The sequence below is a fragment of the Podarcis pityusensis genome, assembly GCF_964106645.2.
Source record: "Podarcis pityusensis genome assembly, chromosome: 16".
Classification (NCBI taxonomy): Eukaryota; Metazoa; Chordata; class Lepidosauria; order Squamata; family Lacertidae; genus Podarcis; species Podarcis pityusensis.
Genome location: NC_138041.1, coordinates 9456173 through 9476971, shown reverse-complemented (window position 1 = coordinate 9476971; position 20799 = coordinate 9456173). Strand labels below are relative to the sequence as shown.

Below are 20799 nucleotides of genomic sequence, written 5' to 3'. Positions count from 1 at the left end.
AAGCCCTTCAAACTGAGATGGCACTTCATGATTAAAATTAGTCTGCAGTGTATGCAGCTGAGTTTATATTAAAATATTACAGTTAGCATCAAATGCTTCCGGGCCAGCGGGGTGGAAGGGAACTTATCTCTTTTGGTGCAAAGGGTAATTGCTTCTCTTTTCCCACTAAACCCCCCCCCCCCGCAAAAAAAAACACCCAAACCAACAAAAAACCAAGGTAACACTCTTAGGATGTAACAGGATTGAAGGACCTGTAAGCCCCGCCTCCCAAGAGTAACTGACCACTCCCACAGCCAGTCATAGCAACAGTTTCTAAGCCCCGCCACCTGTCAGCAACAATTCAGCCAATCACCCGTGGCAACAGCCCAACAGCCCACCACCATCAATGACCAATAGCAGCAGCCTAGGAGACAGGCCCCAAGCCTATAGTTACCATGGCAACCAACACACAAACGGACCGATTATAATCAGTGAAAACTTCAGAGCAACCTGTAACTGATCTAGACAGATATAGATATCTATCTGTATAGATGTAAACATGCACACACACGGTACACAAATTTACTAAACGTTTTATCTGCAACCTTGGAATTAAAAGTTTGCAATGTCCGTAAGGCTGAAAAGTACAACTTAACAAGTTATCACCAGGAAACAAAATTTGACAGCTGGGTGTGTGGAGATGGTGCGTAAAAGAAGTTCATGAGATTCTGGTTTTCTTCAGACTCTGCACAACTACCCACTCCCCAGTTTGGATCCATCGTATTTAATAAGTTAATTTTTAAAGAAACAAAATGTAATAAATATAATAAAGAAGAACTGGGAGAGGTAATTTTTGTTAATGCTAAAATAAAATAAAATTGTTGCTATTGGGGAGGAAGGGAGAGAGTGCTTCAGTTCAGTAATTTGAAAACCTACCTCCTGTAAATATATTTTTTTTGGGGAGGAGGGAATTGTTGCTAAAACACACACTAAAATTTACCCTATTCTTTCCTTTTGCAGCACTAAAACAGCTTCCTCTCATCCAACAAAATGCAATTATCATATAACTACATCATACACACGTAGCCGAGAGCCTGCATGGTGTGGTGGTTGTAAGCTGTGTGTTGGACTAGGCCCCGAGTTCAAATCCCTGTGACCCTGGGCCAGCCACTGCCTCTCAGCCTAGCCTACCTCACAGGGTTATGGTGGGGATTAAATGATGAAGGGTGAGAATCATGTACTCCACACCCTGGGCTCCTTGAAGAAAAAGGTGGAGGTATAAATGCAACAAATAAATTAAATATCCCACCCTAGCCCTGAAGATGGAAGTTTAGGCCTTACATCCAAAATAACATCCAAAGAACATATGTTCCTACCCATTAGTATGGAGGGTGATACGCAGTTTGCGTTAACCACAAGGTTTTATAGTGTTAGGGGAGCCCTCTATTCATTTTTAGCCATGTGCATAAAAAGGAGGTGTATTGATTCGTGGCAAAAAGGTCTTTGTGCTTCAAACCTTGGGCCAAGTTTAGTTAGTCAATTCCACCCCCCTGCCAAAAAAGCCCCAAGTGCTTATTTGCCAGACTTTATTGTACCACTTTGTCAAAGCAGCACCCCTCCAAATTCTTCTGGTATCTCATTATTACAAGTACATACCCTCCAACATTTCTCCGATGAAAATAGGGACGTCCCATTCCATAATGATATAATTTTACTATTTATAGCCTGCCCACCTGACTGGGTTGCCCCAGCCACTCTGGCCAGCTTCCCAACATATATAAAAACATAACACAACATTAAACATTTTTTTTAAAAAACTTCCCTTTACAGGATTACCTTCAGACAGCTTGGAGCATGGGTAGGCAACCTAAGGCCCGGGGGCCAGATCTGGCCCAATCGCCTTCTAAGTCTGGCCCATGGATGGTCCAGGAATCAGCATGTTTTCACAAGAGTAGAATGTGACCTTTTATTTAAAATGCATCTCTGGGTTATTTGTGGGGCCTGCCTGGTGTTTTTACATGAGTAGAATGTGTGCATTTATTTAAAATGCATCTCTGGGATATTTGCGGGGCATAGGAATTCGTTCATTTTTTCTTCAGAATATAGTCTGGGCCCACACAATGTCTGAGGGACAGTGGACCAGCCCCCTGCTGAAAAAGTTTGCTGACCCCTGGCTTGGAGGGTCAGATAACTCCATACCCGCCAACATTTCACCGATGAAAATAGGGACGTCCTAAGGAAAAGTGGGACATTCCGGGATCGAATCAGAAACCGGGACGGCTTCTCCAAATCAGGAACGTCCCTGAAAAAATAGGGACCCTTGCAGGGGCTGTGAGTAAGGGGTCTGAACCGTAAGATGATATTGTAATAATCTAACAAATTAGTAAATGAAAGAAATGCAGCGATCACAGGTGGCACAGCCAGGCGCCATCCACATACGAAGGTGGGAACCCATCACTTACCTTGGAAGTCGGCATGAGCTGGAGCTCAGTGTTCTGCCTGAACTGTGGGGGGCGGGGGCGCCCTGGTGGGGCTTGGCTGTAAGTCCGAGGCTCAGGGTGCGTGATCCTGATGGGGAGAACAGGAAGGCTGAGGCCTCGGTCTTACGGGACATATTACAGGCCAACACACACATATACACAACACAGAGAGAGACCAACACACTTTTGCCTCTTGCTCCGCCCAGCGCTGCAATGCAGCCCCCAATAGGTCATCCAGAAGGGAATGCGGCCCTCGAGATGCAAAAGGTTCTAGAGTCCACAAGCAGCCCTCAGGGACTTGGATTTCGCCCCAAAGGAGAGAAGAGTGCACGCAAGAGAAATAACGTATTTTTCGCCCCATAGGGCGCACCGTTTGGGGGGGGGGGAATAAATTTATTTCCCCCCCAGAACAGGCTGCTATCTGCAAGCCTAGGGAGCCAGGCGGGAAGTCGCGCTGGGCTCCCACGGCTTGCGGAGAGCTGCCCAAAGCCCGGAGCATGCTTCTTAGCGCGCCCTGGGCTTTGAGATGCAGGCAGCTCTCTGCAAACCTTGGGAGACCGGCGGGAACTCCCGCGGGGTCCCAAGGATTGCGGATAGCTTCCTGAAGCCTGGAGAGCGAGAGGGGTCGGTGCGCACCGACCCCTCTCGCTCTCCAGGCTTCAGCGAAAGCCTGCATTCGCCCCATAGGACGCACACACATTTCCCCTTCATTTTTGGAGGGGAAAAAGTGCGTCCTATAGGGCGAAAAATACGGTATATTTGTATAGAAGCACCAAACCCAGGCAAAGCACCAAACCAGCACCAGATAGGAAGGGGGGGAGCCTCCACCGTTTCATTCACACCCAAAAATGACATCAAAGCTCAGCTGTTGCAGGATCAGCCGTATTACCCTCTTTGTTCAGCTGGGCGGATGAATCGCACCCGGGACTCTGTCTCAGTGCTGCAGGGTGAGGGGAGCAGAGTTAGGGTTCCACAGCAGTGTGTGACATTGGGGAGAGGGGAGGACAGAGGTCCCTTTGTGGGGCACGGAATGGGCGCGTGGGGAGAGAAATAGCCAGGTGTCCACACAGTGTGAGGAATCAGATGGAGGTTAGGGCAGGAATTATCATTACTGGATGGCATCCAATTGCGCTCTGCTTAGAGTAAGCCCACTGAAATTAATGGACCTAAGTTAGTCATGTTGGTTAAGGAGCCTGCGGTCGTGTAGTGGTTAGAGTATTGGACGAAGAGCTGGGAGATCATGTTTATGTTTAGCCTGGAGAAGAGGAGGTTAAGGGGTGATATGATAGCCATGTTCAAATATATAAAAGGATGTCATATAGAGGAGGGAGAAAGGTTGTTTTCTGCTGCTCCAGAGAAGCAGACACGGAGCAATGGATCCAAACTACAAGAAAGAAGATTCCACCTAAACATTAGGAAGAACTTCCTGACAGTAAGAGCTGTTCGACAGTGGAATTTGCTGCCAAGGAGTGTGGTGGAGTCTCCTTCTTTGGAGGTCTTTAAGCAGAGGCTTGACAACCATATGTCAGGAGTGCTCTGATGGTGTTTCCTGCTTGGCAGGGGGTTGGACTCGATGGCCCTTGTGGTCTATTCCAACTCTATGATTCTATGATTCTATGATTCTAGGGTTCAAATCCTCCACCCAGTCGTGAAGCTCACTGGGTGACCTTGGGCCAGACACTGTCTCTCAGTTTAAGCTCCCTCGCAGGGTTGTTGCAAGGATAAAATGGGGAGAAGGAGGAACTGTGCATGCCACCATGAGCCGCTTGGAGGAAAGGTGGGATAAAAACATAATAAACAAATAATTTCAGTGGGTCTACTCCGACTAGGGCTGAAACGGGATACAACCCATCTCCACAGTTATTTGACTTCTCCATTGCTTGCTGCAGACAAGTCTCCAAGCAACATTAAAAAGAACAAATCATAAAAATAATACATTCCGATAGAGCCATTGCAGATAGCTCATAAAGAAACCCACTAAAAACATTTCTGCAGCAAGGTTATATTCCCACCATGTAGGCCACCGGCCAACAGATCACACTCCACTAAGAGACCTGGAAGGAGAGGAGAGTTTCAGCCTGGTGCCAATAAAAGCGGAACGATGGCAGCAGGCAGACCTTAGCTGGAAAGAGGACTCCGCAGACAACTGAAAAGGCCCTGTTCCTTGACCACCACCCTCCAAAACTCCTTCAGAGTGAGGAGACCTGGAAAAACGACTCAGATGAACACCAAGGTGGAAGAGGGGGCGGAATCCAGATAGGGTCATATCAGGAGAGGTGCTATGAAAGGTATTGTGGTCCTGAAGTTAAAACCAGCATCGGAAAGGAGATCCTGGCATGACGGCTTTGACCCGCCTGGGTGGCACATTTTGGCCTTTAATGGGACAGAGGGAGGGAGGAAGGAAGGTTCACACCTTTGCTAGGGCAGCCATTTGGAGGGGATGTTGGAGGAAAAGTGGGGGACACCGGTGGAAAGCGGGGCAGGGAACAAAGGGCAAGGAGGGCGTGCCGTCCATTACCTGTACTGACAGCTGGTGCCCTTGCCGATCTGCCAGAGGCGCTTGTGGACCCGCTTGGTGCAGCAGATCCCGAGGCAGAGGACCAAGACGAGCAAGAGTGCCGTCAGCACTAAGGCGGTCGAGGTGGCGCTGCCCCCTGGGAAGGAGAGGGTGGGGGGAAGAAGAGACAGTGTGTTATTCAGTGCCAGGCAGACGCACGGTCCACAATGCCACATGCCAGGCTGTATATTCCCCCGCTGCCTTCCCATTAACAAAAGAGACCTTGTTCCCAACTCAGTCACCAGCTCTGAACGCCCTACGCTGTTATATACAATACGGAGCTATCCACCCAGAAGGAGAGGGGCTGGGGGTTTAATCCTCTCTTCCCAACAGGCTTGAAGCAACTCTCCTGCAGCGTTTGGGACTCCCTTAAGCTGAGAGAAAAGACGTGACACGATGGGAATCTAGAAAATTATGCGTGGGTGGGGACAGTTGTTCTCCCCCTCTCAACATATGAGAGCTGGGTCCATGGGTGCTGAATGTTGGACGATTCGGGACAGATCAGCAGAAAGTCTTTCTTCACGCAGTTAAACTATGGAACTCTCTGCCACATGAGGCGGGGATGGCCACTGACTTGGGTGGCTTTGAAAGAGGATTAGATGAATTTGTGGAGGGCAAAGCTGTTGGTGGCTATGCATGGCTGCCTGCCACAAGGGCTATTGCTCTGTCTCTGCTATCAGAGGCTGGATGTCCCTCTGAATACTGGGAGTTCCTAGGAGTCGCAAATGGAGAGAGCTGCTCTCGCACTCGGGTCCTGCTCGCAGGCTTCCCACAGGCATTTGGTCGGCCACTGTGAGGGCAAGATGCTGGATCAGATGGCTCTCCTTTGGCCTGATCCGGCTGCATGGCTGTTCTTAAGTTCCTACGAGCAACAGTGGGCTTTTTCCTTTACTCCCTGCCTGTGGTCTTCCTGCAGGCATCCAATTGGCCACTGTGAGAACAGGATACTGGACTAGATAGGCCCCTGGCCTCATCCACGCTTCCTAGGATCTTCTGGCTGTTCTCTTTCCCTAGAATCTAGCCTGGATACTGATCTCCTCTTGCAATGATGCACTAGGGCAGCCTTTCTCAACCTGTGGATCCCCATATGTTGTTGAACTACAACTCCCATCACCCCTAGCTAGCAAGGCCAGAGCTCAGGGATGATAGGAGTTGTAGTCCAACAACATCTGGGGACCCACAGGTTGAGAACCGCTGCACTAGGGGGTTCCTCCAGACTGGGGTTTGCATCCAGTGCTAGTCCCGAGAGTAAACCCACAACGCGACCAATTTGGACAGAGTTATTCAAAGGGGTCTGCTCTCTGTAGGACTTTGCTCGGGACAACCCGGGGCTGCTGTACTTTGCAGCTGTGTTCTGCAAAGTTAAGAACGCGAGACGAGCCTGCTTGGATCTCCTTAGGTTCGTCTCATCGATGAAAAAAGCACGCATTCATGGCGGATTTTTAACCGTCCCCACGCCATCCTGCTTTTACGAGCAGTTCTGCAATGCTTCCCCAATGTTATCAACATTATTGCCGCCTGGAGGGGGGAGTCTCGCACTATTAGAACATAACAAAAGCGGGACAGAAAAGAGAAGCAAAGGGTATCAAGAGCAGGATCGCATACAAAACCATCCTGATGCCATCAGGAGCACAAATTGTCAGGAATGCAAGATAAAAAGGATGTCTGGAAGGGATGCTAGGGAGATATAACAACTATGTGGCTGGTTTGTATATGCATGAGTGTCCTTCAAGGCTGTGTGACCTTTCACTGGGACCTGCTTTCTGGGTCTAAGAGTTATGTGCACCTTCAAGTTTTTTAATTTGGAAGAGAAAAGGAAAAAAGCCAGCCTCAGGCTACAGCACTTTTGGGAAATCACTGTTGTAAAAGAAAGCAGAAGAGCAATTGTCTGCCTCCTTTTATGGTATTTTCCATTGCTGTTACTGATCGTTTTATTTTCAAAATTGTCTTGCCTCGCAACGTTTACGGCTTCCAGAAGAGGCTTTGAAAACATGCGTTTCAACACATGAATATGATTTAAATAATGATGATTAGGTAGATAATAAATAGTAAGTAATAAAATAAAATAGAAGTAAGTAATAGAAATAAGACTCCTGGCTAACCATGCCTTTCTTGAGCCAACTGAGTTGTTAACAGGCCCAGAACGGGTGTCAGATAGGAACATAAAAACAGCATGGCTGCTGGATCAGGCCAAAGGGTCACCTGCTTCAGGATCCTGTTCTCCCAGTGGTCAACTGGATTCCCCATGGGGAAGCCCGAAAGCAAGACCTGAAAGCAGGTTATCAATGGCAGCAATGGAAGCTAACGGCTAGAAAAATAGCTGAAGGCCTTTTCAAAGGTTTTGATGCGAGAAGTTTGTCGAGTCGCATTTAAATAATAATAATAATAATAATAATAATAATTTTTTATTTATACCCCGCCCTCCCCAGCCAAGCCCGGGCTCAGGGCGGCTAACAAGCAATAATAAAAACAAGTTGAATGATTACAACTTAAAACAAAATTAAAATTCAACATTAAAATACCAAAACATTAAAATATTAAAATGCCTCATTAAAATGCCTCATCGCAGGAGGAGAAGGAAAAGAAAAAAGAAAGAGAGGGAGGGAATCAAATTGGCTCCAAGCCAAAGGCCAGGCGGAACAACTCTGTCTTACAGGCCCTGCGGAAAGAAATCAGATCCTGCAGGGCCCTGGTCTCATGAGACAGAGAGTTCCACCAAGCCGGGGCCAGAGCTGAAAAGGCCCTGCCTCTGGTTGAAGCTAATCTAACTTCTTTAGGGCCCAGGACCACTAGGGTGTTGCTATTTATGGACCTTGAGGCTCTCCGTGGGGCAGACCGGAAGAGGCGGTCCCGTAGGTATGAGGGTCCTAGGCCCTGTGATGCCACTTGAAACAGTCATGGCTTCTCCCAAAGATCCCTGGGACTCGGGGTTTGATAAGGGTGACGAGAGCTGTTAGGAGCAACCCCTATTCCCCCCAGAAAGCTACAATTGACCGTTCAGCCTCTTTGAGAATTGCAGCACTTATCCCAGCCCACTGGGCCCCACGGCTACTTACTTGACTCCATAGCAGCCGACCCGCTGTCTATGCTGCCCCCCGACCCACTGCTCAGGCAGTTCGGAGGGGCCCAGCCAGACTGACAATGGCAGTGTCCTTTGCTGTTACATACCTGCAAACAGGGAAGAAGGACCCACAGAAGGAGGTGACTTGGCAGAATCGGAAAAGGCCAGAGCACTTTCTTTTTTCCCTTCACTTTCCCCACATCGTGGCCCATCAAGGGGTTACCCTCGGAGGCCCCAATCTGCCTCTATAGGAGACGGGACTGCTGAAACTCAGCCTCCATCCATGCAAAACAGTTAAATCAGTATCATACCACTTTAAATGGGTCACGGATTCCCTCAAAGCACCTTGAAAACTGTAGTTTGTTAAGGGGACTGAGAGTTGTTAGGCAACAGCCCCCCCCCCATTCCCCTCACAGAGCTACAATTCCCAGAGGGGTTTAGCAATCTGTCATCACAAGGAACTCTGGGAATTGTAGTTCTGTGAGGGGAATGGGGAGGAGATTCCTGGCTTCTAACTCCCCTCCTCCCATACAGTAGAGTAGTGGCAGGTTCAGAGGTGCCTTCACAATAATCACTGCCACACCCTTTACCAAGGTTGTACAATAATCTTAGAATTCTACTCTGGGTGGTTTCCAACAGAGTAAGAACACAGCAAAACATCAAACACTATAAACTTCCCGATGCAGGGCTGCCTTCAGATGTCTTCTGAAAGTCATATAGTTATTTATCTACTTGGCATCTTATGGGAGGGCGTTCCACGGGGCGGGCGCCACTGCCAAGAAGGCCCTCTGCCTGCTTCCCTGTAGCTTCACTTCTCACAGTGAGGGAACCGCCAAAAGACCCTTGGAGCTGGACTTCAGTGTCCAGGCTGAACGATGAGGATGGAGATGCTCCTACAGGTATACAGTCGTACCTTGGAAGTCAAACGGAATCCGTTCCGGAAGTCCGTTCAACTCCCAAAACATTCAAAAACCAAAGTGCAGCTTCTGATTGGCTGCAGGAAGCCGCGGAAGCCCCGACTGACGTTTGGCTTCCAAAAATAGTTTGCAAACCAGAACAGTCACTTCTGGGTTTGTGATGTTCAGGAGCCAAAACGTTCGAGAACTAAGCTGTTTGAATACCAAGGTACGACTGTACTGGGCCGAGACATTGCAACATTCAATGAAAACCTCCCTGTGTGGCCTTTCAGCCAGATCTACTATTTTCTGTGCATATTCATGGGCAAATAATTTGGAGTGCTCCGATATCTTCTTTCAGAATAACAAGTTGCGTTTTCCCTGAAAGTCCCACTGTCCACAACAGAATTTAAACACTGTTCTCTCGAAACAGAAGCGCCTTGTGATTTCAGTGTGTTCCTAAATGCTTAGCTTTGGAGCATATACAGAACAAACTCCCCCTCGGTTCTGTTCCTGAGCACCTTTTCCCCAGAGTGACCCTGGGAGCCCATCCTCAGAGGCCGACTCCCCTCCCTTCACTCCGATTGGCTCCAGTCAGCACAAAGGGTGAGAAGACTTCTTGGTGACTAAAAAGTTCTCCTTTCATGCTGATTGGCTGGCTCTAGCACGCTGGAGGCGGGGACTGGGCTGCAGAAATCGTAATGGGTCTTCGACAGACCCACGCAAACCCTGCAACCCCAGACCACTACGGCTCTGCCCCCCAGTCCTTCGACTTACCCCATGGCTGTTGCACTGGCATGCTGGCAGCTTGAGCAAGGAGAGATCTCGACACCGTTGGTCAACACACACCTGCAACCAGAGAAGGAACAATTTTTTTTCAAAAAAATAGTTTTTATTAAGAATTTCAACATAACAAATTATCAAAACATATCCTCTTCATCCCCCCCCTATTTTCCCCCTCCCTCCCTCCCCCCAAGACTTCCCCTCAGCTCCTCTCTCTGATTTTTCAACACATGTTATTCTCTTCATATTGTAAAACTGTAAAGATCCTTAAATTATCTGTCTATTATGTTAACAATCAATAAATTTGTGTATGTTTATTCAAAACCTGCCAAGGAGTCCAATTCATTTTGTTGTTTTTTTAAGTAGTTTGTAAAAAGTTCCCATTCTTCTTTAAAGTCACAGTTGTCCTTGTCTTGCAGTTTGCATGTCAATTTCGCCAGTTCTGCACAATCCATCAATTTCTCTTGCCACTGTTCTTTTGTCAGGATTTCCCCATTCTTCCATCCTTGTGCTATTAAGACTCTTGCCGCCGTTGTCGCATACATAAATAAATTCTTTATTTTCCTTGGCAGGTCTTTCCTACAATCCCTAACAAAAATGCTTCTGGGTTTTTTTTACAAATGTTAATTTAAACATTTTCTTCAACTCATTATATATCATTTCCCAATTTTTTTTAATTTCTCTACATTCCCACCACGTATGGTAAAAAGTCCCTTCTTTTTCCTTTACACTTCCAGCATACGTTTGACCCAGTTTTGTACATTCTTGCAATCTGTACTGGTGTTATATACCATCTATACATCATTTTCATATACTTTTCTTTCAAAAGAGAACAGTCTGTAAATTTTAAATCTATTCTCCACAATTTCCCCCAATCTTCAAATTGTATGTTATGTCCTATATGTCCTAGAAGGAACAAACTGACCATCTCAGAGGAGGATTGTGTTCCAAGCAGCAGCTCGCAGAGGGGGGACCTAACAAGATACACCCCCTGCGCCCGCACGATGCCCACTCACCTTGCCAGCCCCACAGCCTGTGCCGGGCAACACCATGGCCAGATCCAGAATGTCATCAACAGGAGTCGGGGTGTGATGTGGGCATTCGGGAGCCCTGGTCGTTCTGTTCTGTTTTCCAGCATTGGTGCTGCTGGGTTGGCACTGCAGCCGCCCACACAAGGCGTCCCTGCCAGAAAGGGATTGCAAGTATTTGAAGAAGAGTTTGGATTTGATATCCCCCTTTATCACTACCCGAAGGAATCTCAAAGCGGCTAACATTCTCCTTTCCCTTCCTCCCCCACAACAAACACTCTGTGAGGTGAGTGGGGCTGAGAGACTTCAGAGAAGTGTGACTGGCCCAAGGTCACCCAGCAGCTGCATGTGGAGGAGCGGGGAATCGAACCCGGTTCCCCAGATTACGAGACTACCGCTCTTAACCACTACACCACACTGGCTCTCTTTGACACACTGGTTGGTCTTTACTCTCTCCACGTTAAGTCTCCAGCCCTCAAGTTTTTTCAAGGAAATAAAGCAAGACTTCTAGTGTCACCGCGGTACAATAATACGGAGGCTTCGGCCATTGCAGGGAAAATAACTCCTATATCCCATGTGTTTCTATGGGTAAGGAAGGCTCGGGATATTTCTACGCCGTTCAGATGGGATTTCATTTATTACCTATCAAACTCAGATGTAAGAAAACTCTCCCTTGCATGGAAAGCTTCCATAATGTCTTTTGTTGCTTTTACAGTGGTACCTCAGGTTAAGAACCTAATTCATTCTGGAGGTCCGTTCTTAACCTGAAACTGTTCTTAACCTGAAGGACCACTTTAGCTAATGGGGCCTCCTGCTGCCACCGCGCCGCCGGAGCACGATTTCTGTTCTCATCCTGAAGCAAAGTTCTTAACCCGAGGTACTATTTCTGGGTTAGAGGAGTCTGTAACCTGAAGCGTATGTAACCTGAGGTACCACTGTATTTTTATTATCTCCTCTCTATTTGGAAAATACAACCTCTGTACTGCTCCCATGTTTGGTAACTTCAGTTCTGATTTTGTTTGTCTATACCTTTGAGCTTACATTATTACTACAATTTTTTTAAAAGGGCTTTGGGTTTGACCTGCAGCATTTCCAGGTAGAACTAGGAAAGAGAAACCTGCCTAAAACCAGGGAAGCTAGTCTTGTCTGCCTGTGCAAGGGGTGGTGAGCCTCAGGCCTGGGAGACAGAATCTGCCCCCCCCCCCCGACAGCTTGATCTGGTCCTTGGAACTCTTATCAGGCCACGCCCCTTCCAAATAGGCCACACCCCCTCACTGGCCCCCATCCGTACAGGGAAAGCACTCACTTCTCTGAACACGGCAAATAGGAACCATCAGCTTGCTGACCACAGTGCCCTTCCAGGTCCCCTCTGCCATTCAAAGAGGCCACACAGGCATCTGAGACAGGGACTGAACCTGCCAGGGGAGAGAGAGACCGAGAGAGAGAGAGAGAGAGAGAGAGAGAGAGAGAGTCAGGACAGCCAATGACAGCAGCAGCATGCTGCCATTTTGATAGTCATGGCTTGAGAATAAATGGAAAAATTAACAGGCAAAAGAACCATATAAATCTTTGTCAGCAACTACGAGGGAACGTTCACTAAAAATTGTGTATGTGTGGTTATTTAACACTGAGGAACCTATCGTATAGCTAGATAGCTCAGCTGGTTGGAGCTTGGTGCTGGCAATGCCGAGGTTGCAGGTTTGATTCCCATATGGGACACAGTCCTGCACTAGGCTGGGCTAGATGACCCTCAGGGTGCCTTCCAAATCTATGATCCTGTGAGAATAATGAGGGAAGCGGAACAGAAGTGCGCAGAGGTAGATAGAGAACACTTGGGAAACTTTGGGGAGAGGAGGAGCCTTGGAAAGGGCAGAAGGCAGGGACCTCCAGTCCTGGCAACTGCTCCACGGGGGGGGGGGGGGAGGCCTACTGGGAAGGGTTGAAGAGTTGGACGTTTGTTTCCTTGGATAAAAAGTTAACTTCACTGACCACTGGCTCTGCTTCTTTGTGCTGACCTGCATCTGACTCCAGAACTGAAAAATGGGAGAGAGCTTGTGTGCTCGAATCCTGCCTGCAGTTTCCCCAGTTGATCACTGTGAGAACAGGATACCGGCTATTAGATGGGCCGTTGGCCTCATCCGGGAGGCCCCTCTTATGTTCTAAAGTGTTCTGAATTATGGATTTTAAAGTGGTGTAAGCGTGCTTTGAATGCATGGTGCGGATGAGGCCAGGAAGCAGACCAGGCCTTCTTGGGAGCTCGCCCCAACCCATCCTTGAAAAAAACCTCCCCCCTGCACAGAGCCCCAAATGCCAACTCACCAGGGCCCCAAAGTTCTTGGCACTGGCTCAAGTAATTGGGGCAGACCCCGCCATAGCAGACGGCCTTCTCGTCCCCACACGGCGTCCCATCTTGCTTGTGGACGTTGGCCCGGCAACGCGGGGAGGTACCGTCGCAGTATTCGGGGAGGTCGCATTCGTTCTGGGCTTCCCGGCAGAGAAATCCTGTGCTGCGGAGCTGCCGAAGGACAAATAATAATAATAAAATTTTATTTTTATCCCGCCCTCCCCAGCTGAAGCCGGGCTCAGAGCGGCTAACACAGTAAAAATAACACAGTTTACATAAAATCGCAATCAATTAATTGAAATACAGTGGTACCTCGGGTTAAGTACTTAATTTGTTCCGGAGGTCCATTCTTAACCTGAAACTGTTCTTAACCTGAAGCACTACTTTAGCTAATGGAGCCTCCTTCTGCTGCCACGCCACCGGAGCACGATTTCTGTTCTCATCCTGAAGCAAAGTTCTTAACCTGAAGCACTATTTCTGGGTTAGCGGAGTCTGTAACCTGAAGCATCTGTAACCTGAAGCGTCTGTAACCCGAGGTACTACTGTATATTCTAAAATTCATTCTAAAATCAAATCAAAATCAAATTAATGGCAACCATTAGGCTAAAGTTCTATGAGAATTACTGAAGGAGGGCGTCAGACTGCACCTTGGCCAAAGGCCTGGTGGAACAGCTCTGTCTTGCAGGCCCTGTGGAAAGATGTCAAGTCCTGCAGGGCCCTAGTCTCTTGCGACAGAGTGTTCCACCAGATCGGGGCCACAGCCGAAAAAGCCCTGGCTCTGGTCCAGGCCAGCCTAACCTCCCTGTGGCCTGGGACCTCCAAGATGTTTTTGTTTGAAGACCGTAAGGTCCTCTGTGGGACATACCAGGAGAGGCGGTCCCATAGTTATGAGGGCCCTAGGCTGTATAGGTCAAAGACGGTAGGAAGAGGGACACAGGCGTTGGCAGAGCCTGCAAGGGAAGAGGAGGTTCACCACGCCTCTGGCCCCAGCTGCACCCAACATTTAAAGCGCTACGAATCGTCATGGTTTCCACCCAAAGAATTAGTTAAGGGGGCTGAGAGGTGTCAGGAGACCCCCGTCATCCCTCTCCCAGAGCAATTTAACAATCAATCCCCCTCACAGGGAACTCTGGGAATTGTAGCTCTGTGAGGAGAATCAGAGTTATGTGGTGAACTGCCCTGAGATCTGTGGATGAAGGGCGGTATACAATTAATTATTATTATTATTATTTGAATGTTATTTATTTATTAAAGTTCTTATGCTACATCGGTAAACATTATCATATAACATCACAAGGCTTATTATACTATAATTTTCAGCATGTATACAAAGTTTATATACTAAAAGGAAAAAAACAAACAAAAAACTATTCCAAAATCATATATATACCAACACTTTGGACTGCCTGTCTATTCCGTTGTCTATTCCTTTTTTCAAATGAATGTACTCTTATTATTGTATATTTATATACATTTTAATTTATTATTATTATTATTATTATTATTAAGCTAGGAACACAAAAATGCTATTTCTCATTGTAACTGATTTTAATACTTGCAAACTGCTTGGAAGCCTATTGCAACGTTAAGCAGTATAATAAATTAGTGCAATAAATCAAGTTTCTGGCCATCAAGGAGGTGTCATAAAATCATAAAAATGCCTATTAGGAGTTGTGTGCTGCAAACACACCCCTAAATTATTGTAGTTCATAAAAATTATTTGCCACAAAAAAGCAACTCAAACAGCATACAACATCAATCAAATAATATTCACATCAAAACCGTCACACAAAAGAGAAAAATCTGGAACACATTGACATTTTTAAAAGGCAGGGTTGGAACACCACATGCACACAAAGAGGCTACTGAGAATTAAAAGCTGAAGGCCTGGCGGAAAATAAATGTTTTTGTCTGGGGTCTAAATGTATGTATTGATGGCACCAGACAGGCCTCTCTGGGGAGAACATTCTGCAAGCGGGGAGCCACCACTGAAAAGGCCCTGCTCTCGTGTTGCCACCCATGGGACCGCTCAGGGATGGGGCACCCAGAGAAGGGCCTCAGATAACTATTGCAAAATCAGAGTTGGGGGCTCAAAAGGGGGCCCAAGAGAGACTTGGGGCCAACTTGCCTTGTCAGTCACAGGCCAGCAGGTCTCCTGCACAGGTCAATGACATATACAAATCTTTAGGTGGAACATGCAACTGTGCCCTTTCACTTAAAAGCCAAATTATCAGAGGGCTTGTGTGAATGAGAACGCAACACCCCTTCGAGGCAGGGCTGAGAAACCACCGGCGGATGTTCCCTCCCCACTCCTCTGCTCCGACAACTTACCTTGCACTCGTGGCAACAGGCTCCCCCCGTGGCGCACTGGGCTCCGGGCATCAGCTTGCATGAGCTCGCATTGCAACATGGGTCTGTACACTCCTGAAAAAGGAGAAAGGCATAAGTTCAGTGAAAAACCCACTGGGCTGCTCCAGATCCTCGCTTAGGCTTAACGTGCACAACTATACCAGGCCGCAGTGAGATGAGCAAAGCCAAAGCAGGCTCTCAGCAAAACGTAGAGGATGCATCCTTCACACAAACTCCAGCTTTCTCCGTTAATTGCACAGGAGAACTCTCTACTTCAAGGGGACCCTTTTCAGCCTAGGCTTCTGTGCTGAAGCCTCTATATGGAGGAGTCATACCTGAGAGGACTTAACCTCAACCCTCTCATAAATGGAGCAACCCAGTCAGATAGATGGGGTATAAATAATAAAACTATTATTTATTTATTATTTATTATTATTATTACTACACACCAAGGGCATCTGGAAGCTACACGGGGCAAAAGTGCTGACCTTTAAAGCCCTAAACAGCCTCGGCCCGGTATACCTGAAGGAGCGTCTCAAACCCCATCATTCAGCCCAGACACTGAGGTCCAGCTCCGAGGGCCTTCTGGCGGCTCCCTCACTGCAATAAGTGAGGTTACAGAGAACCAGGCAGAGGGCCTTCTCGGTAGTGGCACCCGCCATGTGGAACGCCCTCCCATCATATGCCAAGGAAATAAACAACTACCTGACGTTTAGAAGACATCTGAAGGAAGCCCTGTTTAGGGAAGTTTTTAATGTTTGATTATTTATTGCTTGATGATGATGATGATAATGATGATGGTGATGATGGGAGCCGCCCAGAGTGGTGGGGAAACCTAGCCAGATGGGCGGGGTATAAATTAATTAAATAAATAAATAAGGTGAGGAGGAAGATGGGGAGAGAGGTGCCCTTCGTACCACCAGGAGGCCGCAATCGCACTCCTCCTTGTCCTCCACAAGGAAGTTCCCGCAGCGAGAATCCACCAGGCGCCCCGGATCCGGCACGTCGAGGAGGCACCACACTCGGTCGCTCTGCAGGATCTGCTGGAGCTTCCGGTGGCTGCAGCTGCTGAAGGTTAAACCAGGCATGATGCTGGCAGAGAAGAGGGAAACGGTCAGAGGCGGGGTGTCCTCAAACCCCCTGCATTTCCGCAGTCCACCCAGCCACCCGGGGGGGGGGACCCCACGTGAATGCAGAGGCTCACCCCGTCAGTGGCTCCATGATGCAGCTGCGACCAGGGGGAAAGTTAGGGCCAGAGCCGTCACAGCTGCAGCCAGCGCCATCGTGGTCAAGGCCCAGGTTGTGGCCTAGTTGGTGCGAAAGAGTCGAGGCGATCATCAAGGGGCTGACCGAGTGGTCCTGGAAGAGGAGAAAAGACAGCTGGTTCGCATTTTTGAGCAAGCCAACCTAATTCACACTCCTCCTTTTGTTGTTGTTTAGTCGTTTAGTTGTGTCCGACTCTTCGTGACCTGGAGGTGCTGGAGGAGACTCTTGAGAGTCCCATGGACTGCAAGAAGATCAAACCTCTCCATTCTGAAGGAAATCAGCCCTGAGTGCTCACTGGAAGGACAGATGGTGAAGCTGAGACTCCGATACTTTGGCCACCTCATGAGAAGAGAAGACTCCCTGGAAAAGACCCTGATGTTGGGAAAGAGGGAGGGTACAAGGAGAAGGGGACGACAGAGGACAAGATGGTTGGACAGTGTTCTCGAAGCTACCAGCATGAGTTTGACCAAACTGTGGGAGGCAGTGGAAGACAGGAGTGCCTGGCGTGCTCTGGTCCAGGGGGTCACAAGGAGTCGGACACGACTAAACGACTAAACAACAACTCCTCCTTTATTCATTCATAAAAACACTTGCATATACAGTATACCGCTAACTCATAAAGAATAAAGATCCTTAGTTAAGGGCCGCAAAAAACCCTGTGGGAAAGGAAATGCAAGGACACAGATTCACCATCTCTTCAGGAATGTGTGGAGGTGGCAGTGATGGATAAAACGACAGACATAATCCAGAAAAAGAGAAAACACATGAGATGGGATATATAATCCATGGGGAGAGATGGAACTGTTTTGTGGTCTATTGGAAAGAGCATTGCATGGAGAGACTAGAAAGAGATTTGTTCATCTCGATTATGTACTTGTTTTTCTCCCCACTCTCTCTTCCCTTTCTGTAGTTCAATGAACAAGTAAAAAAAAAAATTTAATGTGCAAACTATGGAAGGTTACCTTATATATGTAAAACAACATAAAAAGCATACAATAAAATAGAATCAGATAAATGTTGTGGAAAGGTGTCTTGTCAAGCATAAGCTTGATGAAAGAGAAAAGTTTTCAGCAGGCATTTAAAAGCTGAATACCTATTTATATTTTTAAAAATTATATACTTCATTTATTCTTTGTTTTTCCTTTAATACTATTCTTCCCAGAATACTACTTCTGCTAAGCAGATCAGGACTGTGAACTTTTCTGTTTTGTTCCACTTCTCCATGATTCACCCCAAAATCCAAAAGCGTATCCATCCATCAATCAATTTATTACGGTCAATAGGCCAAAAGAAACACACCATACGAAACAATCTCGGAGCAAAACAGATTGTGAAGTACTGCATGATGTAAGAACCATCATATACAGCTACAATAGTCCCTGAAAAAAGGCCCTTACAGTTTCAGGTGGCAAGATGTTCTCTTGCTCCCAGTGTTACTGGCAGAAATGTAACCACTGCAAGTGATACCTTGGGGTTTTTCTTCCATTAAATATCTAACATAAAACTGAACTGACCTTCCCGGAAGTTTGGCCAGCAAAAGGCCAATTGTCACCTGCTGAGCTCCAGCCTCTAAGTCACTTAAAAAGGACAGCTGTCTACAGATCCCAGCTCCTGATTATTACAGACCATAATACCCTTAAGGAAAGAGGAGTGCCAGCATCGTTGCCCCAAAGCACTTGGGTCGGGAGGATTTAAATCTGGCTGGAACAAAAAGCTCTGCAACATTTAACAACACAAATGAACATAAAGACGCAAACTCTAGGTCAAACGTCTACACAAATGCAGAACCCTGACACTCCTGGTGGGTCAGTCTCCCCCCAAAATATCAGAAGCGTAGCTCCACAGCAACTCCAAGCGAGGCTTTCAATGAGGCTGCCCTGGTTCCGTGGAACAGATAGTAATGCAACAGGCACCTGCTTACCTGGGCTTTCCAGAAACATGCCACTACCCTGGTCTCTGAGAAAGCAAGGGGCACAAGTACTCACCATGCTGACCCCGCCGGAGCGATGGGAGCAAATCGAACCCTGCGTGGCCGTTCCTATTGAGCCCCCGGTGAATGGAGATCCCCTATGGGACAGGGCAGGAGAAAGAAGTGCGAGAGAAGATCACCAAAACAGTGCATAGCAGGGGTGGAAAAGAGATAAGGTTTTACACAAGACAGATCCAAGTACACATTGGGAATCCTGCCACAGCTGAGCGGGCAGGCACAAAGCGGGCAGGCTGTGGGATAGCCCCGCCCATCATATTTCCAGGCCCCGCCCACAGGCCTGGTTAGTGTCAATCCCTGCCCATAAAAAGTGCAGGCCCCGCCTACAGCCTTGGTTGGTGTCAATTCCTGCCCGTCAAAGGTGCAGGCCCTGCCCACAGGCCTGGTTAGTGTCAATCCCTGCCCATCAAAGGTGCAGGCCCCGCCTACAGCCCTGGTTGGTGTTAATCCCTGCCCATCAATAGTGAAGGCCCCGCCCACAGGCCTGGTTAGTGTCAATCCCTGCCCATCAAAAGTGTAGGCCCCGCCCACAGCCCTGGTTAGTGTCAATTCCTGCCCATCGAAAGTGCAGGCCACACCCCCTGCCTGGCCAAACACACAGCACCCATAACCCAGGCCAAGCACCTGCCACTCCTCCTGGTCAGCCCCCCCTACACTCCCCCTCTAGGGATTCTCTGAAGCCCTTCCTAATAAATAATAATAATAATAATAATAATAATAATAATAATAATAAACTTTTATTTGTATTCCGCCCTCCCCGGCCAAGACTGGACTCATGGTGGCTAACCCTCAGGCTCCTTACATGATAAGCTGGACGCTGTCGTGTGGGATCCGAGGAAGCAGCTCCTCCTGCCTCCACCGCAGGAGCCGCTCCAGAACCGCCCGGGGGGAACCGTCGACAGAAACGCGGTTCCCCTTGTTCCAGACTTCCAGGCCGACGAGAGCCACCCGCAGACCCACCGTCCGGTAAAACTGGGCAGAGGAGGGGAAGAAAATGGGAGAGAGCGCGTTTTTAAAAGAAAAAAAGGAAAGGAAAGGAAAAGGCAGAGGGCAAGAGAGAAAAAAGGAGTGAGTGCTTTTATTCATTCATTCATTTAAATAATTATAAATTTTGCAAGGCAGTATACAGACTAAAAAGAACAAGATTGTCATAAAAGTGTCAAGCACATTAGTCAAAGCTGCTTGGCAAAGAATTGCACATTCGAAAGACCCTGTCTGAATAATCCAGGATGTTTCTTTTTTAGAAGACATCCAAATACCAAGCAGGGATTATTCCTGTCGAAACTCTAGGTAAAGGTAAAGGGACCCCTGACCATTAGGAGCAATCGTGACCGACTCTGGGGTTGCGGCGCTCATCTCGCTTTATTGGCCGAGGGAGCCGGCGTACAGCTTCCGGGTCATGTGGCCAGCATGACTAAGCCGCTTCTGGCGAACCAGAGCAGCGCATGGAAATGCCATTTACCTTCCCGCCGGAGTGGTACCTATTTATCTACTTGCACTTTGAGGTGCTTTCGAACTGCTAGGTTGGCAGGAGCAGGGACCGAGCAACGGGAGCTCACCCCGTCGTGGGGATTCGAACCGCCGACCTTCTGATCGGCAAGTCCTAGGCTCTGTGGTTTAACCCACAGCGCCACCTGCGTCCCTTGTCGAAACTCTAGTGGAAGGGATTTCCATAGGTCAGGACCCTGCCATACAAAAGGCTCTGCCCTAGCAAAGTCCAGCGGCCCTCTGGAGCGTCGGCCATCAAAGTGTCCCCTCAGAAGACCTCAGCCCAGAAGGCAGAGCTGAAGGAATCAGCAACCCTTAAGGTTCTTGGGTCCTAAATAGCGAATTTCCTGCCGAGCTCTCCCCAAAATTACTCTCCGTGCAAGGTAAACACTGAAGTATTTGGAGAAATGTCTTTTGAAAGGCAAAAGCAAAGACAGTTCCCCAATATATATGAAGCTGCCTGGCGTCAGGGGAGACCATTGGCCAACCCAACACAGAATTGCCTAGCCAACCTCCCCTAACCTGGAATAATAATAATAATAATAATAATAATAATAATAATAATTTATTACTTATACCCC

At 47.9% G+C, this 20799-nt stretch overlaps 1 protein-coding gene across 5 annotated transcripts in view; it reads right to left on the bottom strand.

The window, feature by feature from the left end:
• Positions 1-20799, bottom strand: part of ADAM15 (ADAM metallopeptidase domain 15) — a 42139-nt gene that overhangs the window by 7807 nt on the left and 13533 nt on the right. For 3 of the 5 annotated variants that reach the window (XM_080984570.1, XM_080984571.1, XM_080984568.1), the window contains exons 9-21: positions 19533-19702; positions 18729-18810; positions 16682-16836; positions 16395-16569; positions 15460-15552; positions 13104-13299; positions 12091-12199; positions 10773-10938; positions 9751-9822; positions 8073-8184; positions 4978-5113; positions 3349-3399; positions 2442-2547 (exon numbers count right to left, since the gene is read on the bottom strand). In XM_080984570.1, the coding sequence (XP_080840696.1) occupies positions 2442-2547; positions 3349-3399; positions 4978-5113; positions 8073-8184; positions 9751-9822; positions 10773-10938; positions 12091-12199; positions 13104-13299; positions 15460-15552; positions 16395-16569; positions 16682-16836; positions 18729-18810; positions 19533-19702 (1623 nt within the window). The remainder of the gene's footprint in view (positions 1-2441; positions 2548-3348; positions 3400-4977; positions 5114-8072; positions 8185-9750; positions 9823-10772; positions 10939-12090; positions 12200-13103; positions 13300-15459; positions 15553-16394; positions 16570-16681; positions 16837-18728; positions 18811-19532; positions 19703-20799) is intronic. The other 2 variants (XM_080984572.1, XM_080984569.1) reach the window with 1 other exon arrangement.